The 19,995-nt window shown below is 36.0% G+C and overlaps 1 protein-coding gene across 5 annotated transcripts in view; it reads right to left on the reverse strand.

The window, feature by feature from the left end:
* The window catches only part of Hdx (highly divergent homeobox), a 121,273-nt gene that overhangs the window by 73,069 nt on the left and 28,209 nt on the right, over positions 1-19,995 (reverse strand). For all 5 annotated transcript variants that reach the window (XM_029472958.1, XM_029472957.1, XM_029472959.1 and 2 more), the window contains 2 exons: positions 12,754-13,863; positions 3,344-3,397 (listed from right to left, as the gene is read on the reverse strand). In XM_029472958.1, coding sequence (XP_029328818.1) covers positions 3,344-3,397; positions 12,754-13,863 — 1,164 coding nt within the window. The remainder of the gene's footprint in view (positions 1-3,343; positions 3,398-12,753; positions 13,864-19,995) is intronic.

Genomic DNA, 19,995 nt, shown 5'->3' on the forward strand with positions numbered 1-19,995 from the left:
AAAATTTCATCCTGAGTGAGGTAACCCAATCACAAAAGAACACATATGGTATGTACTCACTGATATGTGGATATTAGCCAAAAAGAAGCTCAGAATACCCATGATACAACCCAACAGACCATATGAAACCAAAGAAAAAAAGATCACACCAAAGTGTGGATGCTATAGTCCTATTCAGTAGGGGGAAGAGAATAATCTCTGGGAAATAGAGGGAGAGAGCGATCTGGGATGGAGAGAAGAAGGAGAGGGAAAAAGGGGGACCAGTTCAGATATGAGAGGTGATGAGGGAGAAGTACTGTGGGTCAGTAATATGAAAGTAGGTGTGTAGCAGTGAGGGAGAAGGAACTAGGGGCAGCCACTACAAAATCCCATATGCCAGGGACCCAAGAGGTTCCCAGGACCCAACCGGGAGGATTTTAGCCAAAATACCCAACAAAGGCGAGATAGAACCTGTAGAGACCACATCCAATGTATAGGCATGGCTTCCAGTTGAGGGATGGGGCCACCCACCCACCTCAAAAATATTAATCCAGAATTCCTCCTGTCAAAAGGAAATACAGGGACAAAGAGTGGAGCAGAAACTAAAGGAAAGTCCATCAAGAGAGTGCCCCACCTAGGGACATCCCATCTGCTGACACCAAACCCGAATACTATTGCTGATGCCAAGAAGTGCTTGCTGACAGGAGCCTGGTATAGCTGTCTCCTGAGAGGCTCTACCAGATCCTGACCAATACAGATGCTGATATACACAGCCAAACATTGACTGAGAGTGGGGACCCTTAATGGGGAAGTTAGGGGAAGGATTGAAGGAGTTGAAGGGGTTTGCAACCTCATAGGAAGAACAACAATATCAACTAACCAGACCCCTCAAAGCTCCCAGGGACTAAACCACAAACCAAAGACTATACAGTGGGTACCCATGGCTCCAGCTAGATATGTAGCAGAGGATGGACTTATCTGGCATCACTGGGAGGGAAGCCCCATGATCCTGTGGAGGGGCTTGATGACCCAGGATAGGGCAACGTCAGGCCACTTAGGCAGTAGTGAGTGGGCGCCCTCATAGAGGCAGGGAGAGGGGGTGTTGAAGCCAGTGCTGAATGCATGGCAAGCAAGCACTGTACCAACCAAGCTATAGTCTTAGCCTCTAGCCTAACACCCGTTTGCTGCCACTGAAGATAACTTGAACCTGCTTATTTTAGTGCTTTCACAGTTTTTTTCTACCTTGTTTGTCAATGCCACCATCTGTGTGTGCCAGTAGCCTGGTTTTTTATCATCCCAGTGACTTTGTATACTGAGGGATTTTCACCTGCTTCCTGGATATCTTGACCACTATCTTCCTAGGCTTTCAGTCTTATCTTTTTTTTTTTTTAATAGATACTCATCTGCTTAGGTTTGGCTTAGACTTCTGGTGACATATACAGTCTTGTCCCATCACAAGACTGGGGAGCCTATGCCCTTTGGAAAACAGCCTTCTAGCAAGTTCTAACTGGAAGGGCTTTAGAAGGGCAAGAACACACTCAGTTTCCCTGCTTCCCAGGCCCAGAACAGGCCCACCACTGTCACATTGTTAAGCCATATATTATCTAGGACCTTTGTTCTGTGTTCTTTTCCATTTGCCCCTTAACCGGAGATGTGCCCGGAACTTTGCAAACATGTGCCTTAGCCCTAAACCAGAGTTCACAGTGCATTTTAGCCTAATATGGTAATGTCAACTGACTTAAGACCTACTTCTTGTGGTGTGACAATTACCCTTTCCAAAGGAAATTTTCAAAAACAGGACCCTTTGCTTTCCCTAAGTAAGCTGTACCTTTACCTCAGACACTACCTCAAGACTGACTTACCTTAACCCTTTGCCTGTTTCAGGGCATTCTCTGGAAACCTAGTAAGATTATAGTTTAAGTGATTCTTTAATTTCTGTATCTTCTTTGATGGTATTTTCATATGATCTGACATCACTAATGCATTTTAGTGCCAACTAAAGTGATAGAAACCCAGGCACTTGTGAGGATAATGTCCCTATAATGCCAATCAACAGGTCTATATCTGTAGAAAGAAAAGTGGAGTCACCGTATTTCAGGAACTTCATGCTGCGTCTTAATTCCTCTTGATGATGCCAATATGCAGTGCTGTGTAGTGTAGAGGATGCCGAGAGAGGCTCCACAGACAAAGCTGTTTGTTTCAGTGTCCTCCTTTTGCTCTCTATCTGGGAGTCTCTAGGAGAATGGCTAAGCTCAGTCCCAGTGAACACTTCTCTGGCTGCAATGTGTCAGTAAAAGCTTCTTAGCTGATCCTCCTTACCAAATTCCCAAACTTGTTTATGGAACTCTTCAGGAAGATAAAGGTATTAATGCTGTGTGTGTGTGTGTGTGTGTGTGTGTTTTCCTGTTGCTAGTGTAAGTGTTACATGCCATTTAAATCAGGTGGCCTTCTGCTTTTGTTGTTAAGTAAATGACAATCAATGTACCTTATGATTCCTCCAGGCCCTGGGCTCTCTAACCATTTCCCCTTCTTTCCACCTTTCAGAAATCTCTTACATTATTTCCATCATTTATCTATGTTACAGAGATGAAGAGGAAGTAAAAAATCTGAACAGTCTTGTCTGAATACTGAAGTCCTAGCTCTAATTTCATTCATTCTCAAACCCATCCATCCTTTTGTAACTTCGGTTACCTTTATAAATGTACATTTATTTTCCACAACTTTGCAGGTTTTTGTATGTACCAGATACAACAAAGTATTCTGGGTACTTGGTTAAATATAGTTTTATGAGTCCTACACAGAAAAAGTCAATGAGATTTTATGGGAAAATGTAATCTTACTGAATTTCTATGATATTACAGTAAAGAACTTAGAGTAGTTATAAATATTAACTACATACACTTCTAAAATGCTGAATTATAATAAGAGTGGTGAGGTATATTAGTAAATATTTATTGTCTGTTAAGATTAAGTTGTATGATCAGTGAAAGAGAAAACTAAGATATTTTGTGAGTTGCTTTAAATGTTTTCTTTTAGTTATGAATCTATTTTCTTTTATTTTTTTACTTAAACATTTCTTTTTTTTATAAACTGTAGTATTAAAAAAAACTTGCAAATAAAAACATAAATTTGTTTTTAAACAGAATGTCCTGCCCACAGATTACTCAGTATATTAATTTCAGGAATTAAGGTTGCCTTTGAAGATTAGATATTATGATCTAGAAATATGCATTTTGAGCCAATTTAGTTTTATCAAAGCTAGGTTTTTATTAGTGCAATAAAAATCATTTAAAATTTTCAATGATATTCCCACTAAGAATATGACAGGAAACTCATTTGTTGCATTAAAGCAAAGATTACTTACTGCTCTTTTCCTAGAACACCCTGTAATCCAAGGCACAGAAAGGTTTCCTGAAATCTGTGAAAACAACAAATGGAATCTTAGTATATATTAACATTGCCTGTAATGTTCATCAACACTAAAAACAAACATTGTATATGATGTGGAGAAAAATAGATATGTATTTAGAACATAGTCCAAATCGAAGGCATCCATTCCTTACTTATTTAAAGAGCCTTCCCTTATAGAAAAAAATAATTAGAAATGGTGTAGAACAATATGAACTAACCAGTACCCCCCGGAGCTCGTGTCTCTAGCTGCATATGTATCAGAAGATGGCCTAGTAGGCCATCACTGGAAAGAGAGGCCCATTGGTCATGCAAACTTTATATTCCTCAGTACAGGGGAATGCCAGGGCCAAGAAGTGGGAGTGGGTGGGTAGGGGAGTGGGGGGGAGCGTGTGGGGACTTTTGGGTAGCACTGGAAATGTAATTGAGGAAAATACCTAATAAATAAATAAATAAATAAAATAAAAAAAAAACAAGAAATGGTGTAGAATCTTCCAGAAATTAAAACAAAAATGCTTGTTGGGACCGGTAAGGGATATGAAAGTATGTAAAAAATAAAATTATTTTTAAATTTCAATGCTCTGTGGATTAAGAGAAAAGAATTTTTAAATAGCATATCATCACAAAACAAGAGATGTTACTATAAATGAAGCGCATTAGCAGTATTTACTTTGAACACTAAGTACTTACTAATATAAATATTATTATAGGTGCCTTCTTAATATGGATTAAGATATATCAATATTTTAGGAATTAAGTAATCTTAGGGATTCAGTACAAATCACTGAAAAACTGTTTTTTCTAAATTGTGTCCTCGTTAGATCACTACCTTGATATGCCTTCCATCTTATCACAAAGTGATAAATATAGATTTTAAGACCAATGATTTGAAGGATGATTCTTTTGTATAAACAATACATAACTGTAAAAGGTAGCAAAGATGAAATTTTAAGCTCTATCATCTCTATATAAAGATTCTGTAGATAAAGAGGATGTCAGGAAAATTCTGTTCTTTTTGAGTTGCAGTCCAGTGTTTAGTGTTGATAATGAAATTCTGCAATGTTGCAGTCATGAACAGATACATACATCTTCCATAGTATAAAAGTATTTCATATCCCAGCAAATATTTTCTAATACTGTCTCCAATTTTTGAGAGATTTTTAACATTTACAAATGGAAGAGGAATCAGAGTTAAGAATATAATTACTTCAATCATCTGTATAATGGACATGAAATCTTGGCTTAACATAACTAAAAGTATTTTATTAACATGCAGAAGGTCATGTCAGAGTATGAATAATTGATTTTTTATTTTAGAAATAAATATGACAAATCAACTGAAATAATTACATCATGTGCTCCATACAAATAGAGATATACAATTATGTTGAATAATCACTTCATATATTCTTACTAGTGAGAATAACTCAAAAGTAGCTATGCAGAACCTCTGGAAAACAAGTATGGTACAGCAAAGAATTATGGATAAAACAGAATCCTAAACCATTAACTACTAAAACGTTCAATAATACTAACATCTACTGTAAGATATTCTTTAATTCCTTATATTTCTAGTTCAATTCAAAGAACAGCCAGCTAGAATAGCTAGATTATATAAAAATAAACTTGACTAATAAACATTCCTTTGACTTTTAGGAGTCTTTTTTGGTGTAAGATTGAAAGACAGGATTCTCATGCACTAGAACCCATAAATCATAGTACTCAAATGAAATGGACAGTTAGTTTAATTTTACACATAAACAACCTGATTTAGAAAATTATGAAATAAATCTACAAGGTGGATCTCACAAACATTTCAGAACTTACACAGCCAAATGAGTGTTCTGTATTTCAAACTAGAAAATTAATGATATTATAAACTCATTAAAATAATGTTGTCATTGTTGAAAGCATTTGGGTAACTTGAAAATGTCAGTTCACGCCTTATCCAGAGACTCTGTCTCATTACTCATACACCTTTTATTGTAACTAAAAAATACAGCCTAGATTAAACATTCATACTATTCACTAAATGTGGCTCAGAATGAATTCTATTTTCTAAAATCAAATTTTAGTGATGATTTGTCATCAGTAAAAGCATTTAAAAGAATCCCACAGGTTCTTAAAACAATTGTAAAAGACTTCAAAAACTTTTTGACAAATTGAACATTATTAAAATAAGTAGATATAACTTTTCAAGGTTTCTAATTTAAATTCTGTTCAAATGTCTATCAGGTATCTCTCCTATATGAGATGCCGTTTTAGCCGTTACAGGAAATAAAAAGATAGGTAAAACCTAATTTCCTGGAGGGCAAGAACTATGATTTGAAAGGAAGAGATAAGACAGGTACACGAAAGATTTTTAATACAAAGACAACTATAATAAGAATTATGATGGATGTCCAATAAATAAAGTAATAGGAGTTCAAAGTATGGCGAAATTACACCCACTTGTGGGTTGATATCGCAGCTGAATCTTAAAAAGTGAGTAGAATTTTTGATAAAAATAAAAAAGAGACATTCCAGGGAAAAAGAATCGTACCACTGCTGTGGCACGAAAGCACAGCTGTATCTGAGGAACTGTCAGTTCATCTAGCACTGCTGTGGTAGGCTGAAGCCATTTCGTGGAAGTGAGGAGTGCCATGTACACTTCTATGTAATTCTGTGGAAAGTATGGAGCTATTGAAATTTCTGTGGTATACCTGTTATGTCTCAGAACTGTATTTTTATATATTCGGAAGTTTAATATGACTGTCCATGTATAAGAAGTAGAGACTTTCATATGAATTTGTATAAGAGGCAATCCAGGCTAGAAAGTAAGAAAGAGGAAGTAGAAATGCAGAAGAAAAATGTAAAAAAAAAAATACAGACTCAAACAGACCTTATATAAGAGACATAAAAATAATTGAATACTTGAGAGATGACAATGACCTTTTAAAATGACCATCATAAAGCTACTTCCTAGACAGGCCAACCTATTTAATTCAACCAAGAATTACAAGTTTAATACAAGGAAATGCCTTTAGTTTGAAATCTTTCTTATGGCTAAAAATGGATGTTTTTTTTTTAAATAACACAATTGCTTAAGTGTAAATGAGAACTACATCGCTTGTGTGGTTGAGCATAGTGAATCCAAATATAACACGTTTCATGAAAAAAATCACACTTATGCTTGAAGCTGATGACATATATCAATATATTAATTGTACATTAGATACTTATTAGTTTTGATGGGTATACATTCAGAAGCCATGTATATGGTTAATTTTTGAAGTTTGTTTCCTTTTAGAGAATTTAGGTCATATGAAAGTTCATACAGGAATCACTCTTCAAAAGCATTAACTTGATTCCAAAAGTAATTTAGTTGTTCTGTTAGTGTTTTGTCAATGGGACCCAGGCTAGTCATCTGAAAAGAAGACAGTTCAACTGAGAAAATGTCTCCAAAAGATTGGCCTGTGTGCAAGAATATGGTGTATTTTCTTGATTAATTGTTGGTATAGGAGGGCCCAGATCACTGTGGGTAATGCCACTTCTGGGCAGGTGGTTCTGAGTTCTCTAAGAAAGAAAACCATGGAGAGCAAGTCAGTAGGCAACTTACTTTAGCCATAAGACACAGATTTCAAACCAAAGTCACTTCCTGCCTCCACTCCAGCTTCCAGCTTGTATTCCTGGCCCAAATTCCCTCAACAATGGATTGGGATGTGGACATCTAAACCAAATAAACCTTTTCTTCTCCAAGCTGCTTTGGTTGTGGTGTTTTATAATGGGGTATTACTATGACAGATCTGACCATGTCATTCTTAGGAAGACTATGATGTGTTTTGTGACACTGGGCTGGAAAAGTCATTGATTACCCAGAGCTTAATGAGCTGTTCTGTGATAATGCTGAAAAAAGATGCAGAGAATGGAAGCCTGGCTTGTTAAGTTTTAGAGTGAAGTTTTGAGAACCCAGCAAAGACTAGATTTAGGCTGCTCAAGAGATAAGTTGAAGTAAAATACATGGGTTTTGGTCAGCTGGGGGTGAAAGTCAGTTATGATTAACAAGAGACCAGCACCGCTACAATGAAACCTTTGCCCTCTTGAGACAATCAGGCTGAGAGATTAACTATGATTAATAAAAGCCCAGCATCATTGAGGCAAAATCTTTGGGGAATGTTCTCTTAGGTTCAGTATGTGAAAGCTGTGGTCCAGAGGGGAACAAGGTTGTATCTCGTGCTGGCAGCCAAACTTAGTAATGTATAAGCATTGTATAATCCAGTATAGCATGGTACTGAATTTGAAGGCATGAAGGAGTCCGGAAAAGCACTGGACTTTGGCACTATGAAAGGCCAGGAGACATCACTGGTGAAGGTAAACCCTCTGTTGTAGTAGAAACCCCAGAATTGAAGGGCTTCTAGGAAAAGACTGAGGATTGGCACCAAGTAATAAGGTCTGGAGTCCCTGAAGAAAGCCTGAGAGTTCATTTGTCAAGGTGCAGCATGTGGAGACTACAGCATTTTGGAGATGCCAGTGACATGGGATGACCCCCCCAAGGACAGCAACAGCTTTAGAATGGAGCCAACTTGAGACTGTGAAATGAACTATGTGTGTTGTGGATGGCAGAGACAAAGAAGTGGAGTTGCCCCAGGTTCTGTGGAGTCCAGAAGATCATGAGAGAATCCTAGCTGTGGGTCATTCAGCTACAGTATTTGATTAACACTGCTGGATGTCAGTTTTGCTTTACTTTGATTGTGACTATACATTTGTCCTTCCTTCTTGGAGCAATAAAGTATTTAGAGTGTTTTCTTATTTTATGGGAATCCACAGTTCTGAGACCTTGAATATTTTAGCAACTTTGAAATTTTAAAGAGACATTGAGTTTTCAAAGAGAACTTGGCTTTTAAATTGTTGAAGTTTTTCAAGACTGTGGAACTTTTAAGGTTATTCTATGTTTTGTTTTGTAATATTAATAGTAACATGACATTTGGGAGACAAACAAGAAAGAAAATCTTACGGTTTAATAGTGATGTGTTTTTGTGTCAAGTTGACAAAGGGTCAGTTGTGCTAATTTTGTCAACTTGACAGAAGCTAGACTCATCTGAGAAAAGAGAACCTCAGATGAGAAAATACCTCCATAAGATTTGTCTGTAGGCAAGCCTATAGGACATTTTCTTGATTAATTTTTGGTGTAGGAGAGTGTAACCCACTGTGGGTAATGCTATCAATGGGCAGATGGTCCTAGAGTATTTAAGAAAGCAAACTGTGCTTTGTGGGTGATTCCATCAATGGGCAGATGGTTCTAGTGTATTTAGCAAAGCAAACTGAGCAAGCCAATAAGCAGTATCCTCCATGGTCTCTGCTTCAGTTTCTGCCTCTAGGTTCTTACTGGAGCTCCTGCCCTGACTTTTCCTAGTGATAGATTGTGATATGGAAGTGTAAGCTAAATAAACTCTTTCTTCCCCGAGGTGCTCTGTGCCATGGTCTTTATCACAGCAATAGAAACCTAACTATGACATCTATAAAGAATTCTACACACATATTGAATACCCTATTTTTATAATTTCAAATGACTGAAGCTACATACTGAAATATGTTTTATTTTATGTGGGTTAAGGAAATTGAATTTTTATTAATTAGCATTTCATTAAATGTGATTTGATTAACTGAAACAATTAGGCAATAACTGTCAACAGTAAGAAATTCATAAATCAATGATTTAGCTTTCCTTCAATTGTTCTGGTATGAGACAAGCACCAATGCCTGCCAGTCATAATGCTTAATTGTCAGAGTTCCCTAGTTTTTATTTTTTATTTTTAGGTTATGAGGTGTGTAACATGAGAATATTGCTGGGAATGTGACAGGAAGTCAATAAATACTTTCTAATTAATTGAATTGATTACAGCCTTCACTGCTCACTTGCTATGACTTTCTGAAACTCTACAAAAAGCTAAACATGGCAAGATGCAAAAGACTCTTTTATAAAGTAAGAACATGGGAACAGGAGAGGAAATTTCTTCTGGTTGAAAAGAACATTTTACTTTAAAAAATATTATATATATTATATTTATGTATAATTTAATGTTATATATATGTATATATATCTATATATGTGTGTGTATATATGTATCTCTCTCTCTCTCTCTCTCTATATATATATATATATATATATATATATATATATATAATCAGTTCACAAAGTAACAGATTAACAGTTCCCATAAGGCACTTTAGGCAGACTTCAGTTTTATTGATTGTTATCCTACCCACTCCTTCCTCTCTTGCTACCTTCCCTTTGTCCTACCATAGGCTTTCAGGCAGTATTCTGCCTTTCATTTCACTCTCTTGTTTCTTCACTCCCTTCCTTAAGATCCACTTTCCCCAGTCTCATGAGGTCTTTGGAGCTTCCTAGTTTATCCAATGCTTGTGCCCTCCTCAATACACAGATTTATCAGTTAGAGGCTAGGGAACACGAATGAGAAAGAACATTACGTATTTGTCTTTTTGAGAGTGGGTTGTTTGGAAAAAAAGACAATGTTGTGATGCACATATCAACTTTTTTCCACTCTTTTCCCTACCCAGTCTATATCAGGGCTCTGAGAAGTAGATTAGCCTTATAAATTATTTTTTAATATTATCATCTTTGGATAAGCAACTAAAATGCTTTAGATATAGAAATCTTTTCTTTTCCCATTAAGTGATAATAGAACGATGCTTAGGAACGATTATTAGCCTATCAAAATTCTTGCAATTCAAAACCAAGATGCTATTTTGAATTATTTCTACATAATTTTAGTGGTTAAATTTTATGAGTTATGAAAATAAAGAATAAGAAACTTGGAATTCTATGATGTGTAAATGAAATCAGAAAAGGTCCTCAGATATAACATAAAAAACCTCATTTTATTCCCAATTCTTGAAATACTGACTATAAAATATTGCAACATTATAAGCAAAATGATATAAACTTTATCTGGAAAGATTTTTTTTTTCTGGTTCAAAGGCACATGGCAGTATACAAGTACAAATTTGCAATGAAACCTTCCAGAATGCTTTATTATCTAATTTTGCTCATGTTAAAAGGACATTTGAGAAAATATAAATGTTCATTACTAATTTCAGAAACTATACCTACTAAATGGTAGCATTAAGTTTTCAATACCATTTTATAAATGAAATGAAGTAATTTTATAACATGGCTAGCAACACATCAGAGCTCCAGGAAACAATGGAATGTCCATATTTTGTTAGTAAACTGCCATCGTTGGAGGATACTAGCGTTTTTACTATATCTTTCCTTTCGCATATAACTCTTCCTTGAAGCAAAATACGGAGTTTTTGTTTTGTTGTTTTATTTTAAACACCATGGCTGCTTGTTACACTAACCTTATGTGCTCTAATGTAGTAACTATATTTTGAAAACAAATGGCAGATTGAAGTTAGCAACAATAAGAGCTAGGAAGCACTAGAAAATTGTTCTGCTAAGACAATATTAAGTAAGCAACTAATGGAATGGAGGTCAGAGCACATAACTAGAACGTGGGAGTCTGAGGCAGGAGGATTACAAAACTGAGGTAAGCTTATATAGGCAGTTCCAAGTCAGCATTATATTGGGTCTCTATGTCAAAACAAAATGAAAAACAAGTAGTGAAGGACAAATCAGCATTGTGGTAGCTCTGAAAACCTTTCAAAACCTACGGCAACTAAACAAATGACTAAGTGGTTGTAAAATGTATGGTATTTTTATTGACCACTTTTAGAACTGTTTTTTAGTGTGACATGGCATAAAAGCAGTTTTGACCCAATCCCTAATCTCTTCTGTGGACAAGCGGCAGGCTTAATTTGATTGAATTTTTTATTACTGTAATGTGTCTGCAGATGTCTGGGGGTCTCTTTCTCGATGCACTGTAAGTTCAGATATCCAAAAGTGGGACAGCTAAGCACTGGGGCTGGAGGGATGTACTTTCAGTACGACATCATAGTGTTTTTATTTTTTTCCCCTACCCTTATGGTCTCTATTATTTCTGTTTTGAGACATGGACTCACTATGTAGCCCAGGCTGACCTAGAATTTGTTATGTGAATTAGGATGGCCAGGAGCTTGTAGTGACTACTGATAAATACCACTACAATCAGCCACTGTTTTCATTTTGAATTATAAAACTATAGAGTAGAGAGAGGGAGCCAGGAGAAAATTGTGTTTTGTTAAAATCCAAGAATCCTGGAAGCATCTTTCCTTCAGTACTGTGGTTGAACAGATACGGATGTGTAGCTAGTAGCAAGGGAACGCAGCAAATAGCCACATCCTATTATTCAAATTCTCAACATCTTTATTTGTTTTTGTTGGGTTTTTTTTCCTTTTAAGGAGTAGACCTTAAGGAAGGTTCAGAGGTAGAGGAAGGTAGAGGAAAGTAGAGGAAGGTTCACAGTTAGAGATTATTTGAGGAGGCCAGAGAGATGGCTCAGAGCACTCCTCTTCCAGAGGTCCTGAGTTCAATTGCCAATAACCACATGGTGGCTAACAACCATCTGTAATGGGATCTGGTGCCCTCTTCTGGTATGTCTGAAGACAGCTTCTCTGTTCGCTCTTTTGCGCTTGCGCGATCTCTCTCTCTGTCTTGTCTCTGTCTCTGTCTCTGTCTCTCTCTCTCTCTCTCTCTCTCTCTCTCTCTCTCTATATATATATATATATATATATATATATATATAGTCTCTCTGTCTCTCAGACGGAGAGACAGAGATATAGGTAAATATGTAGATATATATAATAACTTTTTAAAATGAGATTATTTGAAACATACCCAAACAATTGAATGTGTAAAACAGTAAAGACATAAATACTCTTTGTTTCCCAGTCTAATGTTTCTGAAAAGTCTTACTCAGGATATATCTTTTCCCAATAAGCATCATACAAGCGATTATTTGATTAATGCTCAATTTAACATTTTAATCAGGCATCTAATTTTAGACAAATGAGTTGGCTAAACCATCCAAGCTCTTAAGTTTGCAGCCATTAATATCTAGAGTGCTGAATCACCTGCCTACCTATGTATCCAAGGAAGGCAATTGGGTACATAACCAATATAATCTTATTTTAGATGTGGGAAATTTTATGCTTCCTATAAAGTACCATGTCGTGAACCATTTTTTTTGTCAGACAAATTTTATTAAATGTCTATATTCCTTTTATTTTTAAAAGTCCTAATCATTTGAAAACTTGATAAAGAAAACATACCATTCTTCTAGGTGTTGGCTACAATCCAACATTTTCAAATAAAAGTCTCAAATTATTTCAAAATATGAATTGTAACCTAGACTATAATTGTACACAGCCATCGTTTTTAAAACAAGCACACCTATAAAAATCTTCATAAAATAAATTTATACCTACCTGGTAATTGTTTTGGTTTTGTGATAACCTCAGTTGGTTTGATGATACAAAATGTGGAGAAAAATTACTCCGTGATGGATTAGTATTACTGTACATAGTACTAGATGCTGTATGCAATGAGGTCCGTGGTGTCAAATGGTAGTCTCTATTTTGATACAGTACATTGTCTGACAAATCTCTAATATTCACCATTTGTGAATTTGGCAGGTTTCTTCCTGGTCCAGGCAAATTTGTACTTTGGTTCTCAGCTCGAAGGGAATTGCCACTTTCATAAAACCTTGAGTAGCTTGTTATTTGTGCTCCCATTGATGCCAGCTCTTCTTCTCTGGCATATTCATCCTCTGCATCTCCAGTCTCCATTGCAATGGACAAACAAGTTCCTTCTGCTGAGCCCGGCTTCTGTGTGGTACTTCCTCCCAGAATTCTCTGAGGGTAATCACTGACTGCCAATGAAAACACTTCACGAATTTCCAAGTTTTGTGTTCTACAGCAAGGGTCTCTAATGGTTGGCTTTTGCCCACATAAGTTATGTGATGCCAGACCTGCATGTTCAGGTTTATATGACCTTTGAATCCCAACTGGTTCAATTTTGCAAGGTCGCTGGCACACAGATGGCTTTTGGGGTACTGTCATTTCAGAAGCTTGCACCGGAGAACTCCCATAGCTTTTCTTTGTGTGATTGTACACTGAGTTTCCAGCATTTAGCACACTTGTCTGTCTTGACAAAATAATTGTCTTTTCCCCTAGGAGCACAGAAGCATTCTTACAGTGTGCTACTTGTCTTTGAACAGGAATGTGCAATTGTAATTCAGTGTCATTTTTATTGGCTGCCTTCTGAATAGGAATTTTATGTGCTTCTGTAATTTGTGTATTTGTATGCTTTGTAGTGCCTTGCTTACTTGATGAGCTTACTGGACTGTATATACCAGTTACAATGACATCATTATTGGCAGAAGTCCAAGAAGATTGCTGGCTTGAAGGGCGGGCAATATTAACCACATTTCTGACTGTAATGTCTGGTGCTGCCAATGAGGTACCAGACACAGTTCCTGCTGCTCCTGATTCACAGCTTTTACTACTCATTTTTCTTCGCTTATTGCCAACCCACGTCTGAAAAGAAAAAAAAAGGCAATATGAAAAAGTTAAAAACAAGCTTAGAGAACCCCATTTCTAAATGATGAATTGTATTCTTATCATAGAAACAAAGCTTACACATAAGCAAAAGGAGAAGATCCAATAAAAGACAAAGTAACCAAAGAATAAGAGCAAACATGATTAAAGACTAGCACCTGAGAATACTAGTAAGAACATATTACTACTCCTGTCTGCCATAAGATCCATCAAATTAATACTGAGAACTGCAAAAAATGTTCAAGAATTCTAAAATTGTTTCTATCCTTTGATCCATCAAATAATATTCTAGGAATGCATCTTAAAATACAATTATAGTCTGACCAGTAATAACTCTCTGCATTTACCTTTGCCCACAGCAAACAAGAGCTTCTCTAACCAAAGATTGGAGCACCAATCTGAGTATAAACATAGTTTAGACAGCAATTTAGACAGCAATTTCATGAAGGCATAGTATCCATTTTGCAAAATAACAACAGTAGCTGCCCCAGCCACAGGACTTTGACTACCAGCAGTAAAGTCCTTCCTGTATTGCAGGACTCATATCTGATCAGAATAGTTGGCTACCCACTTAACTGACTTAAGGCCACCCCTGACTCCCCAACCTATAAGCAGATAATAACAGCCATGGAGAGGGTTTACCAGGTGCCAACTATCCCTGCGGATGTATAGGCAATTAATAGCTTCTAGGATAAGGGAAACACATTTTTTTTTCCTTTAGTGGCATAGCTTATGGTAATGAGCCCATGTTCCTGTAAGTAATTCTTTACTTAGTATCCTGAAAACAGCCCCAAAGAAACTTACAGTCATCAAAAATGATTTTAAAAAAGAGAGTCAGAGGACACACTGAAGTAAATTGGAAAAGGAGATGAAGATAGAAGTGGAAAGAGCAAGGCGGATCATCAGAAATGGAGGTGAACAGGGGAGAGTAATAGGAGGTGAATGATAAAATGTATACATGTATAAAAATGCCACTGTGCAATTCATCATTATGCACAATTACTATATGCTAATAACTATTTTTTTTTTTTTTTGGTTTTTCGAGACAGGGTTTCTCTGTGTAGCCCTGGCTGTCCTGGAACTCACTTTGTAGACCAGGCTGGCCTCGAACTCAGAAATCCGCCTGCCTCTGCCTCCCGAGTGCTGGGATTAAAGGCGTGCGCCACCACGCCCGGCTGCTAATAACTATTGAAATATAGGCACATATATAGATGAAGTTTATAACTAATCATATTCATTATACACTTCCTTTATAATATCAAAAAATGAAAGCATACTAAAGGTAAGCTCTTTAACTCATTAGAAAATGATCACTGTATTATTAATCAAACATGCATACATAACTGTCAGGCTTAATGACCTCTATTGTATAGATATACATAATAACATGGTTTATTTCATACTAGTATTTATATTATTTTCAGAAATATTCATTATTTACATATACCTTATTTTGCATACTTTTTTGTGTTAGTGGTTCCTTGTCATGAAATACTAGGAGAGAAATAGCTAAAATCTGTGTTTTCTAAGTGCCATCCAACATACCAAAATTTTGTTTACCTCAAACCTCCAGTTTGAATCTCCTGTAGTTTTTACTACTCCTGAGAACTGATAAAACGTAAATATTTTGATTAGATTTTTGTGGTTACTATATTATTTTGATAGCCCATATCATGCATTATATATATCTATTTTTGTATTGGGGTATTTACCCTTTTAAACTGATTTGTAAGAGCAATTTTCTATAAAGACAGTAACTTGATTATACAATGCCTTTGTTTTGCGTTGTTGTTAATTTATGGTAGTCATTTACCTCTTTTGCAACTTTTTCTACTTAAAAAGTTTTATACAATGAATATGTATTACCTTTATAAACATAAAAAAGTTATGAATAAAAGTAATGCAATAGGTTGGCATTTAGGACTTAATTATAAGATACACTCTTCTATATGAGTAATTTATTATAATTACCTTAGTGTAATTCCCCTGAATCATGGTTCTTCTTAAAATACACAATAAAAATATTGCAGTCCAAATGTGATTATGAAATTTTATATTCAAAAGTGTATATCATATGATAAACTACTAAAACACTATAATCTCTTAAAAATTAAACAAAATAAATGAGTAAATGAAACTTTTAAATAAGCCAGTCTTGCACATAAATGATGTAAGGTTTATTTTTGCAAATTTTTAATGATGTGCTTTAGAAAACCTCATAAAGTACCCAATTTTCAGTGTTTACACAATGTATAGACACAACATTCATGTTGCTGTAATACTGTCTATACTAGATTCTGCAATGACTATTCTGTATATATTAGAGCTATTTTAGTAGATGCTACTTTTTAAATTATGTAAATGAAGAAACTGAAGTCCAAAAATAATAACTTTGGGCAAAATATCATGTCAGCAAGTAGCAATGACTCCTAGGTAAATTCTTCTTGATCTCAAATGTATTCTTCCAGTATCCCATATAAGGTGACTAGAACTTCCTGAAGGAGTCATCCATCGTCTATCCTACTTTCATGATATTTTCAAAAAATGGTTCCAGAAACTGTAATGTCCCCCTTTACTTCACATAACATAGTGGGAATTGTAAACTCACACTGACTTTCTTCAACTGGTCAAGCAGGATCTACAAGCAGGATCTGAAATAGTTTTTGGATGAACGTAATTTCCCAAAAGGTGAATTTCATAAATACAAACATCTAAAATATGTTTCCAGATTTTCAATTTAAAAGTGCATAAGAATGAGGTATTCTTACATTATAAAATATATACCATCAAACTTAAAAAATATTAAAGAAAAGCACAGTGATTTGATAAAAATTGAATACAGGAACTATTTATTATACCTAGAGGACATCTCTGAACCATATGTCTTACTTATAAATTTTAATGCTTACATATATAATTGTATATTATACATAATATTATATTAGTTTAATATATTATGTACACATCAAAGTAAAATACAATAAAATATCATGTATATCTGAAATTCATATATCCAGTAACCCAGAAAACTTATTTATCCAGAACACTGTCAACACGGATGTCACAAGATCAATTGATGTAGCTCATTAATACAGTGATTACTAGCTTGTAGCCCACTTTCTCTGATTTTACACATATGATAAACAAATACAGTGTTATACTTTCCCACATGTTAAAAAATTAGAAGTGGAATCAGTAGTGATAGAGGTTCCTGATTGTAGGGCTCTCTGATAATGATACACTAAATGATGCTCATTAAAAAGGAGGTGGGGAGGATGCAGTCTCAGTCTCTGAGCAACCAGTAAAGGTGTTTATATGTGTGTGTGGACAAGAAAATGGAAGTAGTCAAGTTAAGAGTTCCCACTCCCTGGACTCTACTTAATATTCTTTTCCTTTTCCTCCAAACCTATTTACTGGCAATGGGATTTTATATTTGCATTTCTTTTTATTCATTTTCAAACCATTTAAATGATTTAGGATTCTGGGTATGATGAAAGGCAGAAAAGTGGGAAGGAAGAGAATACTAGCAGACTGGCAGAAGCAGAACACTGGGCTCAAGAAGAGAGCCTAGAAGAGATATGATAGCTAGTCTTAATAATTGCTGTGTGTCTTGGCTGGAGAGATGGCTCAGAGGTTAAGAGCACTGACTGCTCTGCCAGAGGTCCTGAGTTCAATTCCTAGCAACCACATGGTGGCTGACAACCATCTGTAATAGTCATCCAATACCATCTTCTGCTATGTCTGAAGACAGCAACAGTATAACCACATATATGAAATAAATAAATATATAAATCTTTAAAAAAATAATTGTTTTGTGTCAATGGGCAAACTGAAGTAGTGAAGGAGACTTTTACATAACTACAGTTCTGAAAGTTAACATAAACATATTGGCACAGATTCCCAGGTTATGCTTGGAAAATTAGAATTTAGTAGCAACATGATTTCTGGAGGTTTGGAAGCCCTTGCTTCCAAAATGCAGCCCTTGCAGAGAAATGTCCAAAACTGTCCTACAACAATTAGAGTCGTACCAAAATTCAGGACCACAGTAAAGTAGCTCTCCCTTGACTTGTGGAACTGGGAGATTATAAAGTTGTTTTTGAACTGCTACAGCAAACCACACACTTAGATGGATTTTTATCAGGAGGATTAAAAATAATCAGACTCAGAAGAGGAAAAGTCTAATGATTAAGATGAAGGAAAAAGAATAAGAGGACAACAATGAAATAGGCTCAGATTTGGAAGAAAAAAGATTATTTTTAATTTTTAAAATTTATTTTATATATGTTAGTACAGTGTCACGGTCTTCACACACACCAGAAGAGGGCATCAGATCCCATTACAGATGGTTGTGAGTCACCATGTGATTGCTGGGAATTGAACTCAGGACCTCTGGAAGAACAGTCAGTGCTCTTAACCACTGAGCCATCTCTCCAGTCCCTGAAAAAAGATTCTTATATTAAAGAAAAATGGAAATCAGGATAAAGATGATGGTAACTATGTTAAAGAGGAAAAACGATGATCTTTGGGAAGAGGGAAGGTAATGCAGAAGATGAAGGAGAAGGGAAAATATAATTTTCATACTCAGACTTTGTACCATCATTCATTTGTATAAGTGCACTTTGTTACTGCACAGGTCCTTCTCTGGCAACCTGAAAGTGTCACATCGCACCAGTACTAAAGACCTGGCCACTCCACTCCCTCTTCCTGTGACCTGGACCTCTCCTAATAATTATTAATTACTGCTAGGGAGCGGGTCGGGAGCAACAAGAAAAAGTGTCTGAAGACAGCTACAGTGTACTTACATATAGTAAATAAAAAAAGAATTCAAATTTTATGGTTCATAATGTTTTATGCAAGAAGCTCTGCTTGTTAATTACTTTGTTGGTTAACAATGTGAAACCCTCTCAATGCAAATACACACAGTGCTTTAATAAAGGGCCAACTGAGGGCTGGAGAGATGGCTCAGCAGCTAAGAGCACTGACTGCTCTTCCAGAGTTCAAATTCCACGGGATGTCTCACAACCATCCGTAATGAGATCTGACGCCCTCTTCTGGGGTGTCTGAAGACAGCTACTGCTAGGGAGCGGGTCGGGAGCAACAAGAAAAAGTGTCTGAAGACAGCTACAGTGTACTTACATATAGTAAATAAATAAATCTTAATAGCAAACACAGGAGTGGATGTTCACAGTCAGCTATTGGATGTATCACAGGGCTCCCAATGGAGAAGCTAGAGAAAGTACCCAAGGAGCTAAAGGGATCTGCAACCCTATTGTTGGAACAACATGATGTACTAACCAGAACCCTGGAGCTCTTGTCTCTAGCTGCATATGTATCGAAAGATGGTCTAGTCGGCCATCAATGGAAAGAGAGGCCCATTGGACTTGCAAACTTTATATGCCCCAATATAAGGGAATGCCAGGGCCAAAAGAATGGGAATGGGTGGGTAGGGAAGTGGGGGGCACTATGGGGGACTTTTGGGATAGCATTGGAAATGTAATTGAGGAAAATATGTAATAAAAATATTAAAAATCAAAAAAAAATAAATAAATCTTAAAAAATAAAGGGTTAAGCCGGGCGTGGTGGCGCACGCCTTTAATCCCAGCACTTGGGAGGGGTCAGCCTGGTCTACAAAGTGAGTTCCAGGACAGCCAGTGCTATACAGAGAAACCCTGTCTCAAAAAAAAAAAAAAAAAAAAAAAGCCATGTGATCTGACACCCCCCCAAAAAAAAAACCCCAATGTGAAACCATATTAGTAGGTTAAAGAAACAGCACCATTAGCCCATTTCAGAGGCCAAACCATTGACCAATGTTAGTAAGATTTTCAAGTCAAAGTTTTCAGTTGGTTTCCCAAATGATTTGTATAGCAGCCCTGTGAAGTGTTGTTTCTAAGTAGACTCTTTAATTATCCTTCTTAGAGTTTTAGAGCATTAATGGATATTTAAGTGGTATACAGTAGGTATTCTTAGTTGAAAGCAAACCAGTATTAAAATTTAGACTTAATTTTAATACATCACTATTAGAAAAAAAATCTGAGGTATGTATATGTGCTTGGTTATATGGCTACTAAATAAAATAACATGAGCAGAGTACAATGTCACACTTGTCACGTT

This window comes from Mus caroli, chromosome X (genome assembly GCF_900094665.2).
Source record: "Mus caroli chromosome X, CAROLI_EIJ_v1.1, whole genome shotgun sequence".
NCBI lineage: Eukaryota > Metazoa > Chordata > Mammalia > Rodentia > Muridae > Mus > Mus caroli.